At 39.2% G+C, this 22,647-nt stretch overlaps 1 protein-coding gene and 1 long non-coding RNA gene across 3 annotated transcripts; one reads left to right on the forward strand and one right to left on the reverse strand.

Annotated features, from left to right (window-relative positions):
• Positions 1–8,005: 8,005 nt before the first annotated feature.
• Positions 8,006–10,340, forward strand: LOC143846534 (uncharacterized). Its single transcript, XR_013234778.1, has 4 exons — positions 8,006–8,026; positions 8,493–8,704; positions 9,112–9,445; positions 9,889–10,340. It is a non-coding gene; the product is annotated as an uncharacterized LOC143846534 (long non-coding RNA).
• Positions 10,341–12,357: 2,017 nt separating this feature from the next.
• On the reverse strand, positions 12,358–22,413 carry LOC143893021 (uncharacterized). Of its 2 annotated transcripts, none has more exons than XM_077397956.1 (6): positions 21,954–22,413; positions 19,919–20,098; positions 13,464–13,545; positions 13,271–13,378; positions 13,044–13,202; positions 12,358–12,737 (listed from the first exon to the last, which is right to left on the reverse strand). In XM_077397956.1, exons 1-6 carry the CDS (start codon positions 22,203–22,205, stop codon positions 12,541–12,543), a joined length of 978 nt encoding a protein of 325 aa, XP_077254071.1. In that variant the 5' UTR covers positions 22,206–22,413; the 3' UTR covers positions 12,358–12,540. The 2 variants fall into 2 exon arrangements, 1 of the variants encoding a protein (XP_077254071.1); XR_013255679.1 differs by having other exon boundaries at positions 12,600–12,737; positions 12,903–13,202; positions 21,954–22,412.
• Between the last annotated feature and the right edge of the window lie 234 nt (positions 22,414–22,647).

The following is a 22,647-nucleotide window of genomic DNA, read 5'->3' on the forward strand; positions in this document are numbered from 1 at the left end:
TCTAAGTTAAAAGTAAAAAATAGGAGCTTGATCTGGATAAAAATCAAAATAGGAGCTTGGTGCAGTCCTATTGTAATTGGAAACTCACTAGACGTGCCATCCGTAGTTCTGATACTAGTTATTGCTTCATCGTACATATCCTTAATCATATCAATATATTTAGTGGGCACTTTTTTTCTTTCAAGGACCCACCACATAACACTCATAGTAGGGCTGCAACTCGAGCCGGGTAAAACCCGACCCGCATCGACCCGACCCGAAAATAGCCTGGGTCGGGTTCAGGTTTCATGGGTTTCGGGTCGAGCCGGGTTCAGCATTCAAAAGCCCGCATGAATCTCGGGTCGAGCCGGGTTTGAAGGGGCCCGACCCGACCCGACCCGAGTTACATAAGTTATAGTATGTATATTTTTTTCTATTGTTAGTTAAAAGTTAAAGGGATAATTACATTTACACCCCCTCTAGTTTCTGACACATCCACTTCCACCCCTATAGTTTAAAACATGACAAATACACCCTTGTAGTTTCAATTTGTTTAAGGTAGGCCCCCTTAGCTGAAGGTTCGTCCATAGATTGAAGGGTTAGGATGATCCGATGGAGCTGATTTTTTGGGCACACCCTAACTATGTCATGACCCATCAAATGAACGCTTTGGATCATCCAAACAATGTGGGCCCACATTATTTGGATGATTTTTTGGTAGTGTTTGGATTCGGGTAGGGGCCCACATTATTTGGATGATCCAAAGCGTTCATTCGATGAGTGCTGACATAGATATGGTGTGCCCAAAAAATCAGCTCCATCGGATCATCCTAACCCTTCAATCTATGGACGAACCTTCAGCTGAGGGGGCAAACCTTAAACAAATTGAAACTACAGGGGTGTATTTGTCACGTTTTAAACTATAGGGGTGGAAGTGGATGTGTCAGAAACTAGAGGGGGTGTAAATATAATTATCCCAAAGTTAAAAGTGAAAACCCACGCACCCACTGTTACTGTATGCGAGTGTAATTTCTACTTCTATGAGTTGAGTTGATTCAAGTGTTTGATTCGGCATTGTTTGATTGTAATTACAACATTGTTTGATTACAGCATTGTTTGATTCAAGTGTGATGTGAGTGTAATTACATCATTGTTTGATTCAAGTGTAATATGAGTGTAATTTCTGCTTCTATGAGTTGAGTTGCCTTGCCAAACAAGAATTTTCCTTAAAAATTTGCGTCAACGTGAAAAAACCCGACCCGACCCGAGATTTATCATGGGTAGGGCCGGGTTTGGGAATCGTGGGTTTTCCGAAAAAAAACCCGACCCGACCCGACCCGAGATATTTCTCGGGTAGGGCAACCCGCCCGACCTGAGTTGCAGCCCTAACTCATAGGAACCTTATCATACTCTTTCTCCAAATCAATGAAAACCATATGAAGGTCCTTTTTATTTTCTCTAAATCTCTCAATTAACCGCCTAATCAATAATATATCATCCATAGTCGATCGTCCGAGCATGAAGCCAAACTGATTCTCTGACACCTTAGTCTCTTTTCTTAGTCTATTCTCAATTACCCTCTGCCAAAGCTTTTTTTTTTTTTTTTTTTTTTTTTTTGATGGGTAATTTGGGGTTAGGCGGACCCCAACCAGATATATTGATAGAAAAGAGTGATACAATTAAGCTGCAAAATACATGCCCAAACCCGGGCTAACTAAGAAGAGATAACAAACACACTCACACAAACAACGATCGTGGTCACAGATGGCACAAAAGCATAAGCATCAAACAAAAAGAGGGCGCGGGTCTCTTCTGAAGGTTAGATCATCCTGGATAGATAGTGGAAGGTTTCATTCAGGGAGTGGCACAATGGGTTAGACTCTGTTTTAGTTCAGCCCAGTTCTGCTCTGATCGGTTTTGTGCTCTACCTTTTTCGTGTTCCTACGCTCAGATTCTTGGATTCCCATGGCCTCTTTTTCTGATGAAGGTCCCAATGATTCAGAGACCGAGTGCCTCTCCTACATTCAGCTGATCAAACTCAAAATTGATTCCGCCCCCAGCCCTTCCAGTTATCTTCAAAGGGTCAGGTCTTCCATTGTTAAGGGAGAGTTTGATAATCTCAATCCTTCGGTGCATGAGAAGATGAAGCTCTTAAAGGAGATTGAAAAAGAAATCTTATTCTCTCAGGATCGTCCTCCTTCCCATGCTCGATCTCCCTTAAATGAAAGCAGCTCGCACTCAAAAAAGAAGAAGAGAAATTGGAAGAAATCAAAGGTTTCTCTTCAAAATCAGATTGATGAGGAAGAAAGCCTATTATCTTCCGCTCTAGCGGCTTCTGAAGATGATCTCGATATTCTAAGCTCTCAGGACATAGAACCATCTGATCCCTCTCCTGTGCAAGATCTCGCTGGTAATGGGGGTGAAATCCAAAGGAGGATATCCAACACCGCTTCCCTGCACTTAGAAACCACCTCTTCCCCGGTTTCTGCAAACCATGGCCTGGTTTTGGCCAAAACTTCCTTGGTCAAACCTGCTCTGGTTTCAGCTGTCCCTTCACTGTCAGTTCTCTCTGAAAAAGGCCATGCTGAATCCGAGTCTGTCATTCCCTTTGAAAAGGACTCCTCCCTTTCATTAAATGCTTTGATCAATTCAAGTGCATTGGGAGAGATGCAGGTCAGGGATCCTATGGACCTATCAGCAAGCAGAAATGTTGGTCCCAATGTTGCTGCCCTTGGCAGTAAAAACGCGTTGGATTTGAGTAGGTATGAATTCTCACCTGATGTTTCTGCTTCTTTTCAATTGGTTACTCCTGTGTCCTCGTCTCCCAAGGAAAAAATTCCTTCCTGCCCTCCATCTTTAGAGCGGGCCTGTCCTATCCCAATCAGCCCAGACGGAAATAAAGGAAACACTGTTGTGCCTTGTCTTTATGAGAAAGCTTCTCTCAGCCCCATAGATCATTCTTGCCCTTCAACTCTAAAAAATACATGTGCAAATGTCCCTGTATCCAATGCCAGCTTGAGTAGTTCTCCTCTTAGAGACCAAATCTCTCCCTTGGGCCTTCAGCCAGCTTGTATCAGATCCATCAATTCCCTGAAGGATAAGCAAGGAGATGGGAATCCCTCCATCCCTTGGAAATCTCTATTTCAGCAACCCCCTCCTGTACCCACCAAGCTTAATCTTATCCCCCCCAAGTCTGAAGAGATAGATAGCTTAGAGCTGCTCTTCAAGGATGAAGAAACAGTGGATTCGGAGAACAAGTGGGTGAACTGTCTGGTGGGTTATTTCATTGGAAAGAGACCATATTTCATCTCTCTTAGAGAAACTCTCAGCCGCAAGTGGCATCTTCAAGGATCCCTTCAGCTCTATACTTTAGAAAATGGCTTTTTTCTATTCAAATTCTCATCTTCTGAGGATTGTACTAGAGTTCTTGAAGACACATCTCATAATTTTGGTGGTCGTCCTTTACTTCTTCAGAGATGGGATCCAGATTCTTCCATGGAGAAGAAAAGCCTTCCAGAAATCCCGATTTGGATCCGCCTTCCTGGATTACATCTAAAATTCTGGAGTTCTCATTGCCTCAGCAGGATTGCGAGCATGATAGGCAAACCTCTCTATATGGATACTCATACTGCTGAAGCAACCCGTTTGAATTATGCCCGAATGTGCATCCAAGTCAAGGCCGGTGATCCTCTTCCCGAAGCTATAACCCTTCGCACCTCTTCTGCCAGTATTCTGCAGAATATAATATATGATTGGAAACCAAAATTCTGCACTCACTGTAAAGATTTCAGCCACCTCTCTGAGAATTGTTCCCCTCTCCCTCAGAAGCCGGCCGAGCAACCAAGAAATGTGTGGAGACCAGTTCAAAAATCAATAGTTCCTATCTTGTCTAAAGAGATCATTCCCTCTAAGCCCAGCTCTATAGACTCTGAACTTGTTGAAATTCCAGTAGCCTCCCTTCACTCTGAAGCCCATTCCTCTGCTAGAGGGGTGCCTATTGTTAATTCTCATAGAAACAGCTTTGAGGCTCTTAACATTCTCAATGGAGAGCTCCCCGGCTTGGGAGATCCAAAGGAACACCCTTCCTCCTCCTTGGGAGCTGCTAGAAACCATAGTTCAGAACCCGATGGTGAAGCTTGGCAAAAAAACCCTCTGCCAAAGCTTCATGGTGTAACTCATTAGCTTAATTCTTCTGTAATTGGTGGAACTCTGGATATCCCCTTTATTCTTATAAATAGGTATTAATGTACTCGTCCTCCACTCATCAGCCATTTTCTTTACTTCAAAATATTGTTAAATAATCTAGTTAACCAAACCACCCACATCACCCAAGCATCTCCAAGTCTAATGGGGCCTGACAAGATGAAAAAATTTTAGAGACAAAATTATGAGTTGTTTCACTGGACTTTTGAGATTTAATAAGTTTGGACATGATAGAATTTATGAATTTTTAAAATTGGAAAGATACCCCATTGTTTAGAAGTTAAGATTTTTACCTGACTAGGGGTGCGACATTTTTTTATCATTTTTTTTTATAAAAGTAAGCTTAAACAATCGGGTTGGGAAAAAGGGTTCCTTGGGTCAGGTCGGGTTGAACCTCATCAGGTTGGAACTCGGGTTGGGTTCGGGTTGGACTCAATCCGACCCGAGTTGCACCCTTAGACCCGACCCATTTTTTTGGAATTTTGTACTAGAATTGGAAAGTTGACTTTTTATCCTGTTAGATTTGGGTCTTGAAACTATTTTTAATAGATTCAAATGGGGGGTATTCCCTTATTTACATGTAAATCTTAAGTAAATGGACAATAAAAATAGTAGTGATTCCCCCTTCTTAGTAGAGAACCCTGCTTCCTTGGTCTGGACATGGTTCTTGGCTTTTGTGGAAACTAACCTTTTTTGGCGAATTTTCTGTGTGACTGATAGATGCACCCCCTTGCTTTGATAGATACCTTCCCTTCTTGATTTTAAACTTCTCTTACCCTCTTACAGTTTACAACAACAACAAGCTGTCAACAACCAATGAGTGAAGTTTAAAACAGGGGTGTATTTATCAAAACAAGGGGGTGACTATCATCTTATTGTTTCTATTTTCCTTGTTTTTTGTTACTTCAAAATTTTGATATAGTTGTATGAAAAAAGTATATTGCACATCATGACGTTGCTGTTTCTAAAACGTACATATCCATGCCCAATTTACATATCCAATGACAATGGCATAATTGCACCAAATATTTCATGTGCAAGATACTCTATATCCTTTCCTCATCAATGAATTATAATTTTTATTGATTTAGAATTCCAGAAGTCTTTGAATGTCTTTTTGGCATGCTTAATGATTAACTTTGGCTAAAGATATAAACAAGTAGAGAATTTCGTGCCTGATTCATAAAGCCATCTGCCTCTCTTCTTGATTGTAGTCTATCACATAGTTGCCGGAAACTCCTTGGGCGGGTGGGAAACCCGTTTCCCCTAAAACGTGTTTCTCGTGGATGGGAAACTTGTTTCCCCTAAAACGTGGGAAACACGTTTCAAAAACATTTCTGAAATATGATAAAAATTGGAGAAATGTTTCCGAAATGCATAGGAACATATGAGAAACTGATGTAAATCATGATTGAAATGCACGGTAAACATATGCAACACTCGTAGAAAACGCACGTGAAACGTGTAAGAAACATGTGGAACTTACGAAAATCATTTTCGAAAACACATAAAAAATTGTGGAATAGATATTAAAAAAGAAAACAATAGCATATATTGTGAAAAAAATAAAAATAAGAAAAATTCAAATAGAAATTTGAAATTAACAAAATTTAAATCTACAAAACCACATATTTTGTGTTTTCATTGTGTTTCATATGTGTTTTTTCTATCGTTTCTGAAACGCTTCTAATGTGTTTCCCAAGAAGTTTCTCGTACGGTTTTCTATTCTTTTCTCATTTCTCGTTTCCCCCAATATTTTTTCAAGCGTTTCATGTTTCCGTTTCACGTTTCGTTTCCCACCCTGGTAACTATGGTCTGTCATTTTCTTTGAGAATTGGAAGCACAGTGTCTTTCATGTTGCAGGAGTCACTTTTCAAAATTTCTTTAAATAGGATCATTGAACTTCTTGAATATGAGAACTTACATGAATCTGTTTGGCTCCCCACTTTCTGAAAAATGGTGAAGGATATAGGTAGCTAGTTAGTAGTTTCAAGCAAGGTTTTAAATTTCAGCCGAAATCGAAACGTTCCGAATCCAAAATTGCCATCAAAATTTCAGCAATTTTGGCGAAGTGTTCGATAAAATATTAATTTTTTATTTCTTTACAAAATTTCAGCCGAAATTATCAAAATTTCGACTTCGACTCAAATTTCGGTAATTTTGGCCTAAATTTTGGCCCAAAATACCGACATTTCGATCGCTTCTACCAAATTTCGGCTGAATTTTGGGGATTTCGGCTAAAATTTCGGTTTCAGTGAGGACCGAAATTACTCCTGAAACCGAAATTTAAAACCTTGGTTTCAAGGACATACACTTGGAAAATCGATGCGCCATTTCCTTGATGGATGAAGTGACATCCAACCATAGTTTCATCCAGTGTGACTTTACAAGAGGAGTGTAACATTAGATCCTCATGCTTTTTGGTATACAATGAGTTTTTCCCACTCCCCTTTAAAGACCTCTTGGAAGATACGTGGTCTAGGCACATGGGGTACAAGGGTTGTACTCTCTGGATGCTTACTCCTTTTGTGGCTATTTGGGTGATTTGGAAAGAGAGATCAAAGAACTTTTGACAATAAGAGGTCCACCCCTAATGAAGTGTCCGTGGAAATCAAAAGGAATCTTTGTTGTTGCACCGCCATGAGAAAGGATTTCAAGCGCTATTCCGTTTAAGACTTGTATCTAAAGTGGTCGGAGATTGTTTTAGATAGTGGGTAAAGGTAAATAGAAAGGTAGGTGGAAACCCTCAGACCTAGCACTCTCAAGCTAAACTTTGATGGTGCTGCTGTTGGTAACCCTGTTAACTTACCAACTTCTCCAATAGCTCAAGCTTTTGGAGAAAGGCAGTATTTAATCTTTTATACTTTAACACTCCCCCTCACGTGTGGCCCCACTTTCTAGGGTTGGCCTACACGTGGCACATGTGGCCCCACTTTTGGGTTTAGCCATTGCATGTGGATTTTGCTATCAAGGAGGTTTGAACCCAGGCATTTGCTTTGATACCATGTTAACTTACCAACTTCTCCAATAGCTCAAGCTTTTGGAGAAAGGCAGTATTTAATCTTTTATACTTTAACAAACCCGGTCCCAGCTGGTATTGGAGGGGTGCTTAGAGATCAATTTGAGGACATAACTCTCGCCAATTCTGGTTTGGTCTTAAGGAAAGATTGAAATAAGACTGAAGGAATGGCACCGCTCACTGGCTTTAGGCTGTTTACTCACGAGCTCTATGGCCATTTGAAATGGAAGGGGATTCAAGTGAGGCTGAAGGAATGCCCGTGTATTTTTTTTCTGTTGTTTCCTATTTCATGCTTTGTTTTTTTATAAAATCTGATCACTGTTTCAATAAAAAAAGGTTCTCCACTTTTGAAAAGTTGCTATGCCAAACACAACTGTCTTGGACACATACATCAACATATCACGTGGCTATTTGAGAAGAAAAGAAAAATCTTGATGAACCCTTTCTTTTTGTTTCTTTGGTATTGGTTAATACCTTTATAGTTGCAATAAGTCCTATTTAAATAGATAATTTTCTACTTTCATGATCTTATATTTATCTCGTAATATATCTTTCAACATTATCACATAACTGTGTGGACATGTTGGTGTCTCGTGTTTGCCAGGGTTGCGGTCTTAGAAACATTGTCTCATGTGTCCATGTCATCAGGCACATAAATGGGTAATAAATTGGTCCAGCAAGACCCTCAAACTAATTTACACAATCTTTTCTTCAAGGGAACCCAGGAAAATGTATGCCACCATGCTTTTGAATAGGAAATATTGGGGTAGACTGTGATTTGCAGTTGGCTCTGACTCCTTATTCCTCAAGTTAAATCCCTTTCAGGTATAAATCACAACTCTAAGCTTGATCATAGCAATTCAAGAAAGGATTTGGATCAAGAAAACAAAAGTGGATCCAATTGCTTGACAACTAGTTTATGAGGACCAAAACAGATCTCCTATGAGATTTTCTACAATAAAAGGGCATTTTGTCCTTTGGGTCAACACTTAACTATTTTATATATGTGTATCTCATCATTATATCTCTAGGATTGACAATATTCAACAACATGACTGTAGTAATGGAAGATCTGACTCTTAGAATATACTTGCAATTCCCTCTCATCTCTGTTCATTGTTGTGTGTGTTGGAAACGAATCTTATGTTTTGTTTCCATGCAGGATTAAGGTTGTATGGGATCTTAATGACTATGGTTCCCAATGATCCAACTTAGTAATTACTTTATTCTGCCATATCATTTGCTTACCGAACTTGATTTCCGTAATAAGTGATTGTTCTGCCATTCCCAGACAACATTCATCGCACCAGAGGGGAGTGGACCATTGGCTTTAAATCTTGCTAGCATGGGCAAGGGTCAAGCATGGGTTAACGGACAAAGTATAGGGCGATATTGGCCTGCTTATCTTTCACCGACATCTGGGTGCTCCCAAAATTGTGACTACCGAGGGTCGTATGATGCATCTAAATGCCTAAAGAAATGTGGTGAACCTGCTCAAACATTGTAAGATAACATTTACTGGTTCTTAGTTTTGTAATCGTCCCTTTCATAAATTGGGTGTTAAAAAGATAAAGGTGGTTCAAAGCTCGGATGGTGATATTTTTGGACGGTAGGCTATCCATGGTTGGGCGTATCCATCGGTGAGGTTGGTTCATCCATGATTTTCCATGCATGGTGGTGAGCCGGGACGGTGCAAGAGATTTGCTTTTGGGACCAGAATTTTGTCATACACGAACTCACTTGTAACTTCAGAACAATTTCCTTTAATATTTGCCCAAGTTTGTACTTTCAGATGCACATGTGATTGGATATTATGGGTATCATCCACGATTTTCAAAGCAAAATATTGTTGGCAAATTAGTAGGATAGAATATTTAGTTGAAATATTTAACGGCACAATCATGTTTCAGGTACCACGTCCCACGTTCTTGGGTGTATCCTGGTGAGAATCTACTGGTTCTCCATGAATAACTTGGTGGTGATCCCTCAAAGATCACTATATCAACTAGAACAGGTCAAGAGGTATGTGCACATATATCGGAATCAGACCCTCCGCCGGTCGATTACTGGACACCGAACTCTGGATTCAACCCCATGCTAAGCCCAGAAGTCAGACTGATCTGCGAGCAAGGATGGAGAATTGCCTCCATTAACTTTGCAAGCTTTGGAACTCCTGAAGGACAGTGTGGAAAGTTCAATCATGGCATTTGCAGTGCCGACAATATTCTCTCAGTTATTCAGGAGGTATAAAAATACCTTTCATTGCACAGTAGTACCTTTTGAATCCCATATTCTTGCCTAGTCAAGACAATTTTGTTTTGAAAGCCAAAACAAATTTAGTTATTGACCCATGGCCCATTTTTAGAATGTGAGGTTTCCATTCTTTGATGCAGTTTGAACTTCTCTGATTATATGTAGAAAGACGGCAATAATTTTTATCTGTGCACACAAGAAAATCAACCAGTGCAGAAAAGTCAGCCAGTCTGTTCAGATGCTTGCTAGTAGTGCATATATAATTTGTTTGCTCGTGCTGTGTACCTAGTTCATGTTAGAAAAGTGTATGGTTCTTCCATCTGAAAATGGTTCTATGATGTCGACTGACCGAGTCAATTGCCAAATACTCCTTGTGCATTTGTTTTACCGATGTTCCATGTTTATCTCATACATGTTTTGGTTCGATTTTACAGGCATGTATTGGCCTTGAGAGTTGTTCAATTCCTGTTTCCACACTCAAATTTGGGGATCCTTGCCCTGGCCTTGTGAAAACCCTTGCAGTGGAAGCACTATGCAGTGTCTAGTTGCATGAATACTCTACTCAGAATGTCACTCCCACTTCGGAGTTCGTGTGATAAAAATTACGTGTTTTGTACATTTTGATGCCGGTCTTGCAGTTAAGATGTTTTAATTGATAGCCTGTTCTTCTCACTGATAGCTTTTCTCGAGCTTTTCTTCTGCTTTCAGCTTTTCTTTCATTAGTAAATTGTAATGGCCTGCATGAATGTGCTTTTAACAAAAAACTGTTCGATGAACATTCATACATTCATATGGCTACTCTTATATTGATACACTTCATATGATTCTTCCTTGTATTCACTCTATTTGACTTTTGAATAAGATGAAAAAAAAATGAAATCCCTCACTTCTTGAAAACTTGTGAACTCACTAATCCGGTGGTTGACCAGGATCAACCAAAAAACAGGTTTCAAGAGATCATGAAAGAACCTTTGCCAAAATAGGCAAGGTTTAGGCTCTGTTCGTTTTTGGATTTTGAGTCCAAAATTGATAATTAGACTAAAGATTAAATACAATTTTGAGTCCAATAATAAGTTTTTGACTCAAAATCACTTTGCAAAATCCACAACGAACAAGGCAATGAGATAACTTAGCCGAGTGATAAACTGAACAGTTGAATTGTCTGTTTTACAAAGTCATTTTCCTCAAAACGATTATGAAGAGAACCCTTTTTTTTTTTTCTTCAACATTTAAAGGGAGACTTCCCATTCTAAAAAAAAAAAAACATTTAAAGGGGAACTGCTGAGAAATGCAAAATGATATGGATATGATCTTCGCTGTGCATTTTGTTCAATTGTAACGTTTCTTTGTGGATTCCTATACAAAATTTTTTTATCTCTCTCTCCGGCTTGGCATTGCCAACCTTAAATAAACTCCAACACTTCCACCCATGTCAGTTTTGTTTGTCTATGTAAAAGTGTGAAAGTGTATCCAAGTAATACAAATTGACATGGGTGGAGCTGCCTAGATTCATGGGTGTCAATGGTATACTCAGCTCAACTCAACTCAACTATGCCTTTGTCCCAAACTAGTTGGGGTCGACTAATGAATCCTTTAGAAAATTTCATGAAGGTGGAAGGAACTACCCGGCTCAAAATGACTAATTCTACTCTTGACACTAGTTGGGTTTGTCTACATGGATTATTTTCTTCCATTCTATCCTATCCAGGGTCATGTTCTTTGTTATGTTCCTAGCCCTCAAGTCTTTCCTCACTGTTTCCACCCAAGTTGTGCACTTCTCGGACCTGAGACTCTTGAAGAATCCTTTCCATTCTTCGGTTATGTATGAAAAGATACAAATAAAATGACCACAATTTTGGGTATTCACTTAATCTTGTTAGGTATAGGTGCTTTTCTTCTAGTACTCGAGGCTCTTTATTTTGGGGGCGTATATGATACCTAAGCTCGGGGGGAGGGGGATGGGTTTCTTCCTTATGGTCTAATGGGCATTGCCCATAGATACCCTGTCAAGAGATTTTCAACTCTTGCTAGGATAGGGGGTGCCGGTTTCAAAGTTCTATCTCGCCCGGATCATACTAGTTCATGAAGATAACGAGATGGCTCCATGTGCTCTGGATTCATTATTTGTATTCTGATCCAGGAGCAATACCAAAGTAGCTCTGGATTCATTATTTGTATTTTGCCCCTTCCTCTTTTTACTCCATCAACTTGGCACGAGTCACTTCTTCTCACTGGAGCATCCAAAGGTCTACGTTGTATATGTCCAAACCATCTTTAGCGACACTCTCTCATCTTATCCTCAATTGGTGCCACCCCCACCTTTTTACAGATGTCTTAATTTTTAATTCAATCTAACCTTGTGTGGCCGCACATTCAACTAAGGACATGCATCTCTGCTACACTCATCTTATGCACATGTTGCTTCTTGATGGCCCAACATTCTGAGCCATACAACATGAGAAGTCTCACAGTTGTCTTATAAAACTTTCCTTTCAACTTGGTAGAGATTTTACGATCACACAGAACTCCGGAGGCAAGCTACCAAGATAGCGAAAGATATCCCTCTTAGGTACCTTCTGTCTAGTCATATTTACTACATCCTTGTCCCCGCCTTCTTACAATACTAAAGTTGCACTCCTTACATTACTAAAGTTGCACTATAGGTGTCAATGGTATGTGCCCCAAAAATGAATCAGTTCAAATCAAACATAACATAATCACTTTGTGTCAAATTAAGAACCAGCATGAAGATTTGCGGTTTGATGCCCGATTTTCCAACTTAAAAGACCTAAGAAAGATCCCATTTTCTGCTACAAGCATCCATGTCCTCATAAATTTCCATAATCTTTTCACTTCAAATTCTATGCACTAAGGCCCTGGTTGTTTTGGATTTTGAGAACCGATTGTGAGTCTGAAACTGATTATTAGACTATAAACAAACAAGGCCTCAAGGGCTTACACCCATTCTCCGGTGCTTACAATACGAACAAAATTCTAAGTAAATAAGTAAACTTCTCTTATTGGAACTCCATTTGCAGAACAAACAGATATGAAAAGCATGCAATCTACCCTACCAAAGGGCAATATCATGGAATGAGAAGTATCTTTCCAATAAGCTGGCTGCTTTCCATTAGCCTGTGAGCCTCCGATGCTCCCGACAAGGGGAAAGACTTGTAAACCATGGGCTTCACCTTGCCACTCGCAATTGCTGGCCAAACATTCTTCTCCACCTCGCCGACTATCACTGCTTTGTTTTCTGTGCTTCTAGTCCTCAGGCCCGCAGCTTTATGTGCATATACAACTATAGTTAGACCACGCATTGAACACAAAAACAAAGTCCAAAAAATGTATACAAATTAACATCAAAATGTCAATCCACTCATCAGCAGGATAGTCACTCATGTTTTTCTCTAGGCTACCTAATCCAGAAGTGTAGAGGTTTGGTTACCTGTTCAGTAGAACTGCTCAGTGAAGAATTTTTGGGTTCAACAGCGAACTATGGTACTTTAATTGAATTTAATATTATCCCTGGACAATCAAACAGAGAGACTTAAAACCCTAACTCAGAAACTGATAAGATCCATAATACCTTGCACTGTAAGTCGCTTTGCAAGAAGACATGAAAGGTTTGCTTCTGTAATTGTGCCACCCATAAAGCCAATGATAAAAAGCCTTCCATCAAGGTTTAAGCTGTCAAGGTTTCGTTGGAAGTAGGGTCCCCCGACATTGTCCAGTATTACATCAACACCTGTCAATGAAAATGTTAAAGTTCGAGATCATGATTTAAGTATTACACAGTACGGCTAGATAACTGACCTTTCCCTGCAGTTTGTTCCTTTACCCGTGCAACAAAGTCCTCGGTCTTATAATTGATGCAGACATCGGCACCGAGATCCTTGCAAACCGCTAATTTCTCTTCACTTCCTGATAAGCTAGATTTAACTAAATAAGAATCATCTATCAAATAGAAGTGTGTATGTGTTGAGAGAGATTTTTTATGCTATCAGACCTGCTGTGACAAATACCGTCGCTCCTTGTTGTTTAGCAATCTGAATAGCAAATGTGCCAATTCCGCTAGATCCCCCATGAATCTGAAATTAAACTATGATTCAGTTAGACACACATGTACCTATGTAAGTACGGGGAATTGCATATGGCCAATCCCAAAAAGCAGGACTCTAGGATTTGAAAGTATTTTTTAAAGATAATATTTTATTAAGCAATAATGTTATAATTGATAAAACTTATCGATATGTTCTATTTATGAAGCACACTTACATATAAAGCATCCCACTGCACTACTCAAAACACATGGTAAACGTAAACTGAGATGATGCACAAGTCAGAGGGAAAAAGATGCAGAAAAGGCAAAGAGTGCATGGAGTGTCAGAGTCCAAGACATGCGAACACGGGTACTTTGCTGGCTTAGAAGAATCTGTGCAGCCTAATATATCAAGATAGAAAAGCAATCATTCAAAAAATTTAAAAAAATAAAATAAAAATCAGGATAGACAAGCCAGAGATGTATTCAGGGCAGTTGTCCATAGGGCATTAGGGCTGGTAGAAAATTTTGTTTTCAGGTCTGTGGTGTTATTTATAAACCGCTTGAGACTTTTAATTTGTTTATATTAGCCTAGATACATATTCCTTTATCGTATCTTTTATGAACAAAAAATCATATAAGATATTATTATATAACTGCGCAAATGTGTCAGGTTTTCCAGGATCATAGGCCTGTAAATGGACATTCAAAAATCCGATTACTGTCCGCATCCGAATCCGTTTAAAGCGAATATTATCCGAATCCGTTTCAAGCGGATATTATCAGAATCCGTTTATGAGATATCCGGCTCTTAGCGGATACGAATCTGGTAAATGGTACATCCGATCCGTTTAACATCCGAATCCGAGAAGTACATCTGTTTATCCCGAATATCAGGATTCGGATCCGGATCCGGATATCCGAATCCGTATCCGAATATCCTGAATATCCGTATCTGTATATCCGAATCTGTATCCATATATCCGAATCCGTATATGTATCCGAATCCGTATCCTGAATCATTTTACTTTTATTAATATTTATTATTAATAATATCATCAAATAAAATTTACATTTTTGCCGGAGGAACACCTCAAATATAATTAAATTTACATTTTTGCCATCGATATATATATTTACATTTTAATGTTTATTTAATATAACTCCCTAATTTGCAAAATAATTGGTAAATAGTCCTTAAGAATCACGTAATACCAAGAGTCCAGTTTTTTTTAAATAGTTGCTAAGAAGTTTCTTTTAACAAATATTACAAATGTTTTTCCTTTCCAAACTCTTCTACAAAATTACAAGTTTTTAACAATCCATACACGAACTTTAGATAGAGGCAATTTTCTTTAAAGTAATTCTGATAGAAATAATTTTCCTAGAAATAAATCCAAAATAGCTACAATAGAAACACTTTTCGTGAAATTTATTTTCTCTTCACATTCTAGAGGGAAATTAAATGAATATGCCAATATGGTTACTTGGAGCCTTGGAGGGCTAATTATTTAATTTATTTCTATCTTAAAGTTAACTAGCTTGGCCCTGTTTGGATTGTTGTAAACTTGTAAGTGTAACTTTGTGGAAAAGCATATAAAGAAAATATAAAATGAGATTTTATATGGTGTAAGCCCGTATTTTTCAAAAAGTACTGTACGGACCACATCATAGGATGATCCAAACCTTACATGTGATGGAACACAACATAGATAGGTTGTTCACCAAAAATTAAGGTTTCCATAATAGAGTGAGCCCTTATAGTCCCGTAAAATAGAGGAAGATAGTGTTCCTCCGGCTAGTGTTATATGGTGTAAGCCTTTATAGTCCCATATTTTTCTATAAGTACTGTACGGACCACAGCATAGGGTGATCCAAACTGTCCGTGTGATGGGACACAGCGTAAATAGGTTGTTCCCAAAAAATATCTCCATAGGATGATCCTATAGATCGGCGGGCTAGGATCATCCTATAGAAATATTTTGGTATACATAATACATGTAACACAAATACACAATGTAGTTATGTTTACACGTACAAAAATAAGGGAAAAATACACTTAGACCCCTTTGGTTTCTGACACATTCAACTTAACCCCTAATGTTTAAAAAGTTACACTTAGACCCCCCTGTGGTTTCAATTTGTGTAAGGTAGACCCCCTCAGTTAACAGTTCGTCCACAAATTGAAGGATTAGGATGATCCTATGGAGCTGATTTTTTTGGCACACCCTATCTACGTCAGGGCCCATCAAATGAACGCTTTGGATCGTCCAACTAATGTGGGCCCACTGTGTTTTTGGTAGTGTTTGGATTCAGGTATGGGGTTTGGAGGGGAGTATGGGGTCTTTATTAGCATTGATATTGTTTCAAAAGAGGGGGCCTACCTTATACAAATTGAAACCACAGGGGGTCTACTTGTAACTTTTTAAACATTAGGGGTTAAGTTGATTGTGTCAAAAACCACAGGTCCACAGGGGGCTAAGTGTATTTTTCCCTAAAAATAAAAATTCACATAAAACCAATTAGACCAAACATGTACCTAGAATTTAGGTGTAACCAGGCAATCAGCTAGCCGATTTTCTTTGTGGCATCACATGGACGGTTTGGATCATCCTATAGTGTGGCCATACCGCCCATTCTCCATACAATACTTTTTAAATAAGGGAGCCGGCTGCCTGGGGAAGAAAAGGGGGCGAAATATATCATTTTAATAGAGGGAGTCGGCTGCCAGGGGAAGAAAAGGGGGCGAAATATATCATTCGTATTAATATTGACTGGGAGTCTAGGGCTTTTTTGACACAATTATACAAACACAGAAACACACTAAAAAGAGGTCTGCTAGGGTTTTCTTCGTCTCCCTCTATCTTCTCGCCGCCGCCGACTTCGCCACCGGCATTCCCACCTCATCCCAGCCTCCAATTGGCCCCACAACCAAGCGCGAGAGAGAGAGGGATCAGATCGGAGAAGAAAAACACTTTGTTCTCTCACCTTCTAAGTTCTAAGTGGGTGAAGCTTCTTTTTTGGGCTTTTTCTTTTTCTTTTCTTTTTTTTTTGCTAGGGTGTGATTGTGTGAAGCCCACTGTGTGAATATGGTTGTTCCTTTTCTCTTTTCATTTTCGTTTTCATTTTGTTCCTTTTCTTGCTACGGTGTGAAACCCATACGGAGAAGACCCCTCGTTCTAAGCAACGCAACGAAAGAATGACAAGGCTTACTTATTTGTCTCTCCTTCATCTAGAGATTTGGCATTTTCAATTGCAAATACTCTTTTCTTGTTTAGCAGATCTTCAAGTATGTTCCATGTCTCGCTTCCTCATCATTGCTCCTACAAAAGTTTCTGTGAGCATGCTATCCTATTTGAATTTACATCCTCTATAATAATGAGGCTTGCTTGAATAACTCAAGGAATGCATGAACCTGTCCTTGTCTATTAGGTCTGTCCATAGATGGTTTGTCTCTATTATCTTGATTAGTTTCTCATTATCTTTAAGAGTGGTAATAATTGTGTTGATGGTAGTGCAATTACTGAAACAGGGTAGTGCTCAACTCTGTGCCTTTTAGGCTGCTAAGAACGACCTTACCCAACATAACAATGTCTGAACCTCAGAATTTGGCTACTCCTGTGTCTAGTAGTGCTGATGCTACGACCCCTAGTTCAGTTGGTGTTAATACCATACCTCCTAATCATGATACAAGTACCGATGCCCCTAGTAGAAGTGTTCCCCCACCTGTCACTGATGATTCCGATCCCAATCCTGAAAATGAACTAAAGCGTCGAAAGACTACATCAGTTGTATGGACAGAATTTACTAGGGAAGTAAAGGGTGGTGGAGTTATTGATGCCATTTGCATGCATTGCAAGAAAAAATTTGATGGGTCAAGTTCAAAAGGAACAACTCATTTGAAGAATCATCTCAAAACGTGTATTAAAAAGAAGCAAACGAACGACCTTACCCAACTTTCATACTTCTAAAATAAAAAAAGGACTTCAATTCACTAATGTAGTTGTCTACCAAAGAAGTATGGTTGGCAACTGTGGTCGTAATAGTAACACCATCACTATACTTACTGTTTTGACCCATTTTCCTTTTCATTTCTTCTGTTCAAGAGAAAAGGGAACAATATGAAGTTTCCAATCCTCTCGCTCATGGTAAATTAATTTTTCTTTCGTTGGTCAGTTCTTCCATATTTATTTTCCATGCAATAGGTTTTGAATGTTGTATGGTTTTCAGATGGAATTTATAGTAAGTACTTACTCCAGGATTTTGAGAGAATGAAGATAAAAGGTAGCCCACTTGCACAAGAAAGAAGTGCAGCTCAGGGGCCACCGACATAACCAATCCCCTCTCAAGCTGTTAAATACATTAAAAATGTAAATTTCCTATGGCATTCAATTTATAAAGATTTAACTATTCAATGTGTGATTAGGTTACAGAACTTGGTTAATTTTGAGCTTCCATATCACTTGATTGCTTCATTGGAGAATCAAATGCCCAAATTTGATAGTTCTAGAGGGTCTCCTAGGGCAATTGCATCATTCTGAATGAAAAGGTGACATTGTATTTGTTAATTTTCAGAAAATTGAAGCCTTTGATGATTAATTGCAATTGAATGATTCCTAATGTTAGCAATTGGGTCGGTAAGATGTAACCAAAGATCGATTCAAAAACTAAAAGTGTTAATAGATAATGTTAGAGAACGATGGGCCTTTTGAATGTGATTGATTGTGGATAGGGAAATGATATATTCGCCCTGTTTTTTACTTGGGACAGCCCTCTCTAGGTACGCAGGAACACTTTCCTCTTTCATTTTATGGAATAATATATATGCTCATGCCTAATGATTTCTAGGCAGACGGTTATCATGATTACTATTCTCTCTCTCTCTCTCTCTCTCTCTCTCTAGGCAGACGGTTATCATGATTACTATTCTCTCTCTCTCTCTCTCTCTCTCTCTCTCTCTCTCTCTCTCTCTCTCGTGCGCGCGCACACACACACACACTCACAACTTAGCTGCTTTGTCCCTTTTTTCATTTCATATATAAGTAACTCTGTTACTTCTTCATGGCTATTGTGATTTGTCTTCATTCATTGAAAAAGTTCTATTTATTTTATCCATTGATTTCTCTAATGGTGGCATCTGATAATTTTTGCAGTGGAAGAAGAAGCACATGAGGAGGCTCAAGAGGAAGCGCCGAAAGATGAGGGCCATGAGGCAAAGATCCAAGTAGTTTGACATGAGCATGTTTTGCAACTTTATGTGTTTTGAGAGTGGACCCTTTGAGTTTTGATGGTTGAACACTTGAACTGCTACTTTTTTTGTTATATTGATTTGATGATTTCCATTGAGGATTACTGGATTAGAATGCAATGTTGTGCTAAAGGAAGTGATGGGCGCAGCCGCCCAGGGGTATCTGTAATCTTTTTCTTTTTTTTAGAGTGGTTGAATCCTCCTCTTTTATTAATTTCTTCTTGAACTGAATGTTTGTAATTTCTTTTAAATGATTTCAGAGTGGTATCTGTAAATACTTGAATTGTATGTTTGTAATTTCTTCTTTATAATAGGTGTTCGGATTCGGATAATATATATTTGGTTATTCGAATTCGAATTCGGATACAAATTCGGACATTCGGATATATGAATTCAGACATTCGGATACGGATTCGGACACTAAATTCGAATTCGGATTTAAATTCGGATATCCGTTTATGAATTCGAATTCGGATTTGAATCCGGATAAACGGATACGTTCGAATTCGGATATCCGTTTATGAATTCGAATTCGGATTTGAATCCGGATAAACGGATACGGATAATATCCGAATTCAAACAATATCCGTCGGATGCGAATTCGGTAACAAATTTTAATCATCCGTCGAATTCGGATACGGATACTGAATTTTTTAAACGAATTCGAATTCGGATATAGCACTATCCGATTCGAATTCGATCCGTTTACACCCCTACAGGATCACCATGCCTGACACCTCATGCCTGAAGTCAGACACTAGTAGGCATGTTTCTGCCTCTGTGGGAAAGGCATATAGGTGATAGATATTTTGAGATTCTTCAGGTTATCGCAAGTAATTTATGTAAAGAGAAAAACACTTCATGCTTCTAGACTTTTCAGAAAGCTAGTGATAGTAAAAAACCTATAACTTAAAGAAACAAAGAGAAGACCTCTTTGCGCTCATGACAGAGTTTTGATAATACACCACTATTGTAATTGATGAAAATTACAAATGGAATAATTTTACAAGCACTGCGGCATTAGTGGTCCATAACCATCAGACTTTGACATTACACTTTGTACATGAAGGAAGAAGCATAAATGAGGCATTCAAAAGTTTTACCATTCAAAAAAAAGGAAGCATAAATGAGGCATCATACGTAGAAGTGAGATTGTGTAACAGAAATGATTTACCAGGAATGTTTCTCCAGCAGATAGCCGACTCATCATAAAAACAGTAGACCAAACCGTACAAGCCACCTCAGGAAAGCTTGCAGCATCTTTCAGGGAAACACCCGGCGGAATCGGAAGGACTTGGCCCTCTGGAACAGCTACTTTTTCTGCATAACCTCCACCAGTAAGGAGAGCACACACCTGTTGAAAGCATTTTACAAGTTATAACAATGCAGATGATATATAATAGCTCGTCATTCCCAATAAAAATCAATGATTCCTAAACAAACTCTTTCTTTCCCATGGTAAGCTGGAACTGAAGCCATGAGTCTCAAGGCTGCTCCACAGCATTGTCCAATTGAGCTACAGGATCAACCACATTACCAGTTCATAATATAGGGACCAGAATGACCACAGGTTATAAGCTTACTGTTGAAAGACAGAACTCATACTAATTGTCATATACAATAACACACCCTATATCCACATATATAGCTCACCTTATGGTGAAGCTTTGCAGGATCATTCAACCCTTTAAAATTATTCAATCATACCCAAATGCACCATTTCAGTTTACTCTCAGGGTAGTTAACCCGAGACAAAATTGTTGAATTGCAGCCTTGCTCCTAGAGCACCATCAATTTCAGCTATACAAGCTCAGCCCCAACCTATGAAACCAGAATCTTTCAAAATGGGTGGACTACTCGACTCAACATGACCCAATAAGGATAATATGGGCACTTTCCGGCCACTTCTGACTCAGATGGCTGAAGTTAAACTTCGATAGCTCTATCACGGGCAACCCTGGGCCGGCTGGCATTGAAGGTCCTTAAAGGTGAGATAGGTTAGATCAGCTGTGCCTTTTCTGGCCCTATTGGATTCAAAGATTCCATTGAGGCAGAAGTGTGAGCAATATTATAGGGTATAAGGATCACAGACAAATCTTAACGTGAAGGGAGATTTGCTCAACATTATTAAATGGATGGACCGGAGTCACCCTCACCCATGGAGATATGCAAATATGATTGAGGAGATTCTGGACCTAGTGGAGGATCACTCGGTCCGATTCCAGCATGTTCAGATGTCGGCGGCTAAAGGAGAGGTGGACCATCCAAATCGCTCTGGTGTTGATAGGCTGACGGTGGAGATTTTTTACTGTCTTCCTTCTTGACTCTCGCTTGTGGTAGATGTCTGTTTCTTTTTGCTATGTTCTTGTTTCCTGACCCCCTTGCTCGTGGGCCTTTTTCTTCCTATTAATAAATTATTATCATTTCCAAAGAAAAAAAAAAACAAAAGAATCCTTACCAAGATCCTGCACTCATGTCGACTCCTTTCCATATCCATATCCTAAGATTTCTTTAACTCTGAGGATCGCCATGCTAGATCCCCACAGTATGTCAGTATCTGATTCCCACACCCATATCTACATAACAGACCCCAACTTATAGCATGGGTAAGGCATGGATCAGGTATCCTTGTCTGATAATTTAAACACAACGTATGATATAATAAGACTACGAACTCCATTCCCTTATGAAATGAGTTAGATATGAACAATGGCAAATGCAGGACATAAGAGAAGAACTCCCTAGTATAAAGAGTAATTCTTTCTGTTGAATTGTTATAGTACCTTACAAATTATAGCAGCGGATTTTATAGGGTTTTTTACATGATGTATGACTACATTTTCCTTGAAAAAATATGAGCAGGCAGAAGTAGCTGTGGGGCCACTTGTTCAATCAACCGAACAATTTATCTGATAGGCTTTACTAGTTACTACGGATTGGGCACGCACCCAAGTTCTCTCCCATCGGACAATTCCAAGCCTACGACTTGTGGCTTTTAAATGGACCTTTTAAGGGAAATTAGGGTCATGCATCATATCACAACTCAATTTTGTTAGCATAATTTCATCGCTGCATTTCTTATAATTATATGCTTTCAACAAGCATCAAAATCAAATTGTTAACCGTAGCATTGCAATGATCCCCAATTTCTTCTAACATAAACAAGGAAATTCAACAAAAAGGAAGAGAAGAAAAGGAGGAAAAGCAACCTGATCACCGATTTTCCAGCGACGAACATCTTTTCCAAGGGATTCGACGGTGCCGGAGCACTCGAGGCCGAGATACGGACTCGCTCCCTTGGGAGGAGGATACGATCCTTTTCTCTGCAGCATATCGGCTCCGTTCAACGCCGTGGCTGCGACCTTTATCACAACCTCGTCGTCTCCCATTCTAGGGTTTTCCACTTCATCAACTTCTAGAACTTCCGGACCCCCGGGATTGGTCATCACCACCGCCTTCATTTCCACCAGGGCTAGGGTTTGATACAGGATCTGATTTGGAAACAACAAGGGTTTTGACCTTTTAGTGAGTGACCAGAGACGTGCGTAAGTTCGTAGGTCGACTCACCTCTCCTCTCCGCAATTCTGCCAAAAGTGGGGCCCCCGACGACACATGGCCAGGAATTTCTTAACCTTAACTTTGGTTCTCTTCTTTTCTTTCTTTCTTTTTTTTTTAATGAGATTTTTTTTTTTAATGAGAAATGATATGGGGGGCCGGCCTTTACATACAGAGGGCGGATAGAGAGAAAAAACCAACCACCTTGATTTTTAATCTAAGTTAAAAGTAAAAAATAGGAGTTTGATCGGGATAAAAATCAAAGTGGTTGAATTTTTTTTCTCTCTCTCTGCACCCTTAAGGTGCACTGGGAATGATATTTTCTATCATTTTACACACTTTTTGATA

The sequence above is a fragment of the Tasmannia lanceolata genome, unplaced genomic scaffold (genome assembly GCF_043159265.1).
Source record: "Tasmannia lanceolata isolate RefF3 unplaced genomic scaffold, GAP_Taslan_0.1 ptg000015l, whole genome shotgun sequence".
Classification (NCBI taxonomy): Eukaryota; Viridiplantae; Streptophyta; class Magnoliopsida; order Canellales; family Winteraceae; genus Tasmannia; species Tasmannia lanceolata.

Bases quoted from the DNA above. Each gene is read 5' to 3' on its own strand.
- LOC143893021 (XM_077397956.1), bottom strand. From the start codon at position 22,205: ATGAAGGCGGTGGTGATGACCAATCCCGGGGGTCCGGAAGTTCTAGAA. The intron at 20,099-21,953 runs GTTGCTTTTCCT...TGCTTTCAACAG, and splicing joins GCTGGAAAATCGGTGATCAG to GTGTGTGCTCTCCTTACTGG. The intron at 13,379-13,463 runs GTCTGATAGCAT...CTAGCTTATCAG, and splicing joins GACGGTATTTGTCACAGCAG to GAAGTGAAGAGAAATTAGCG.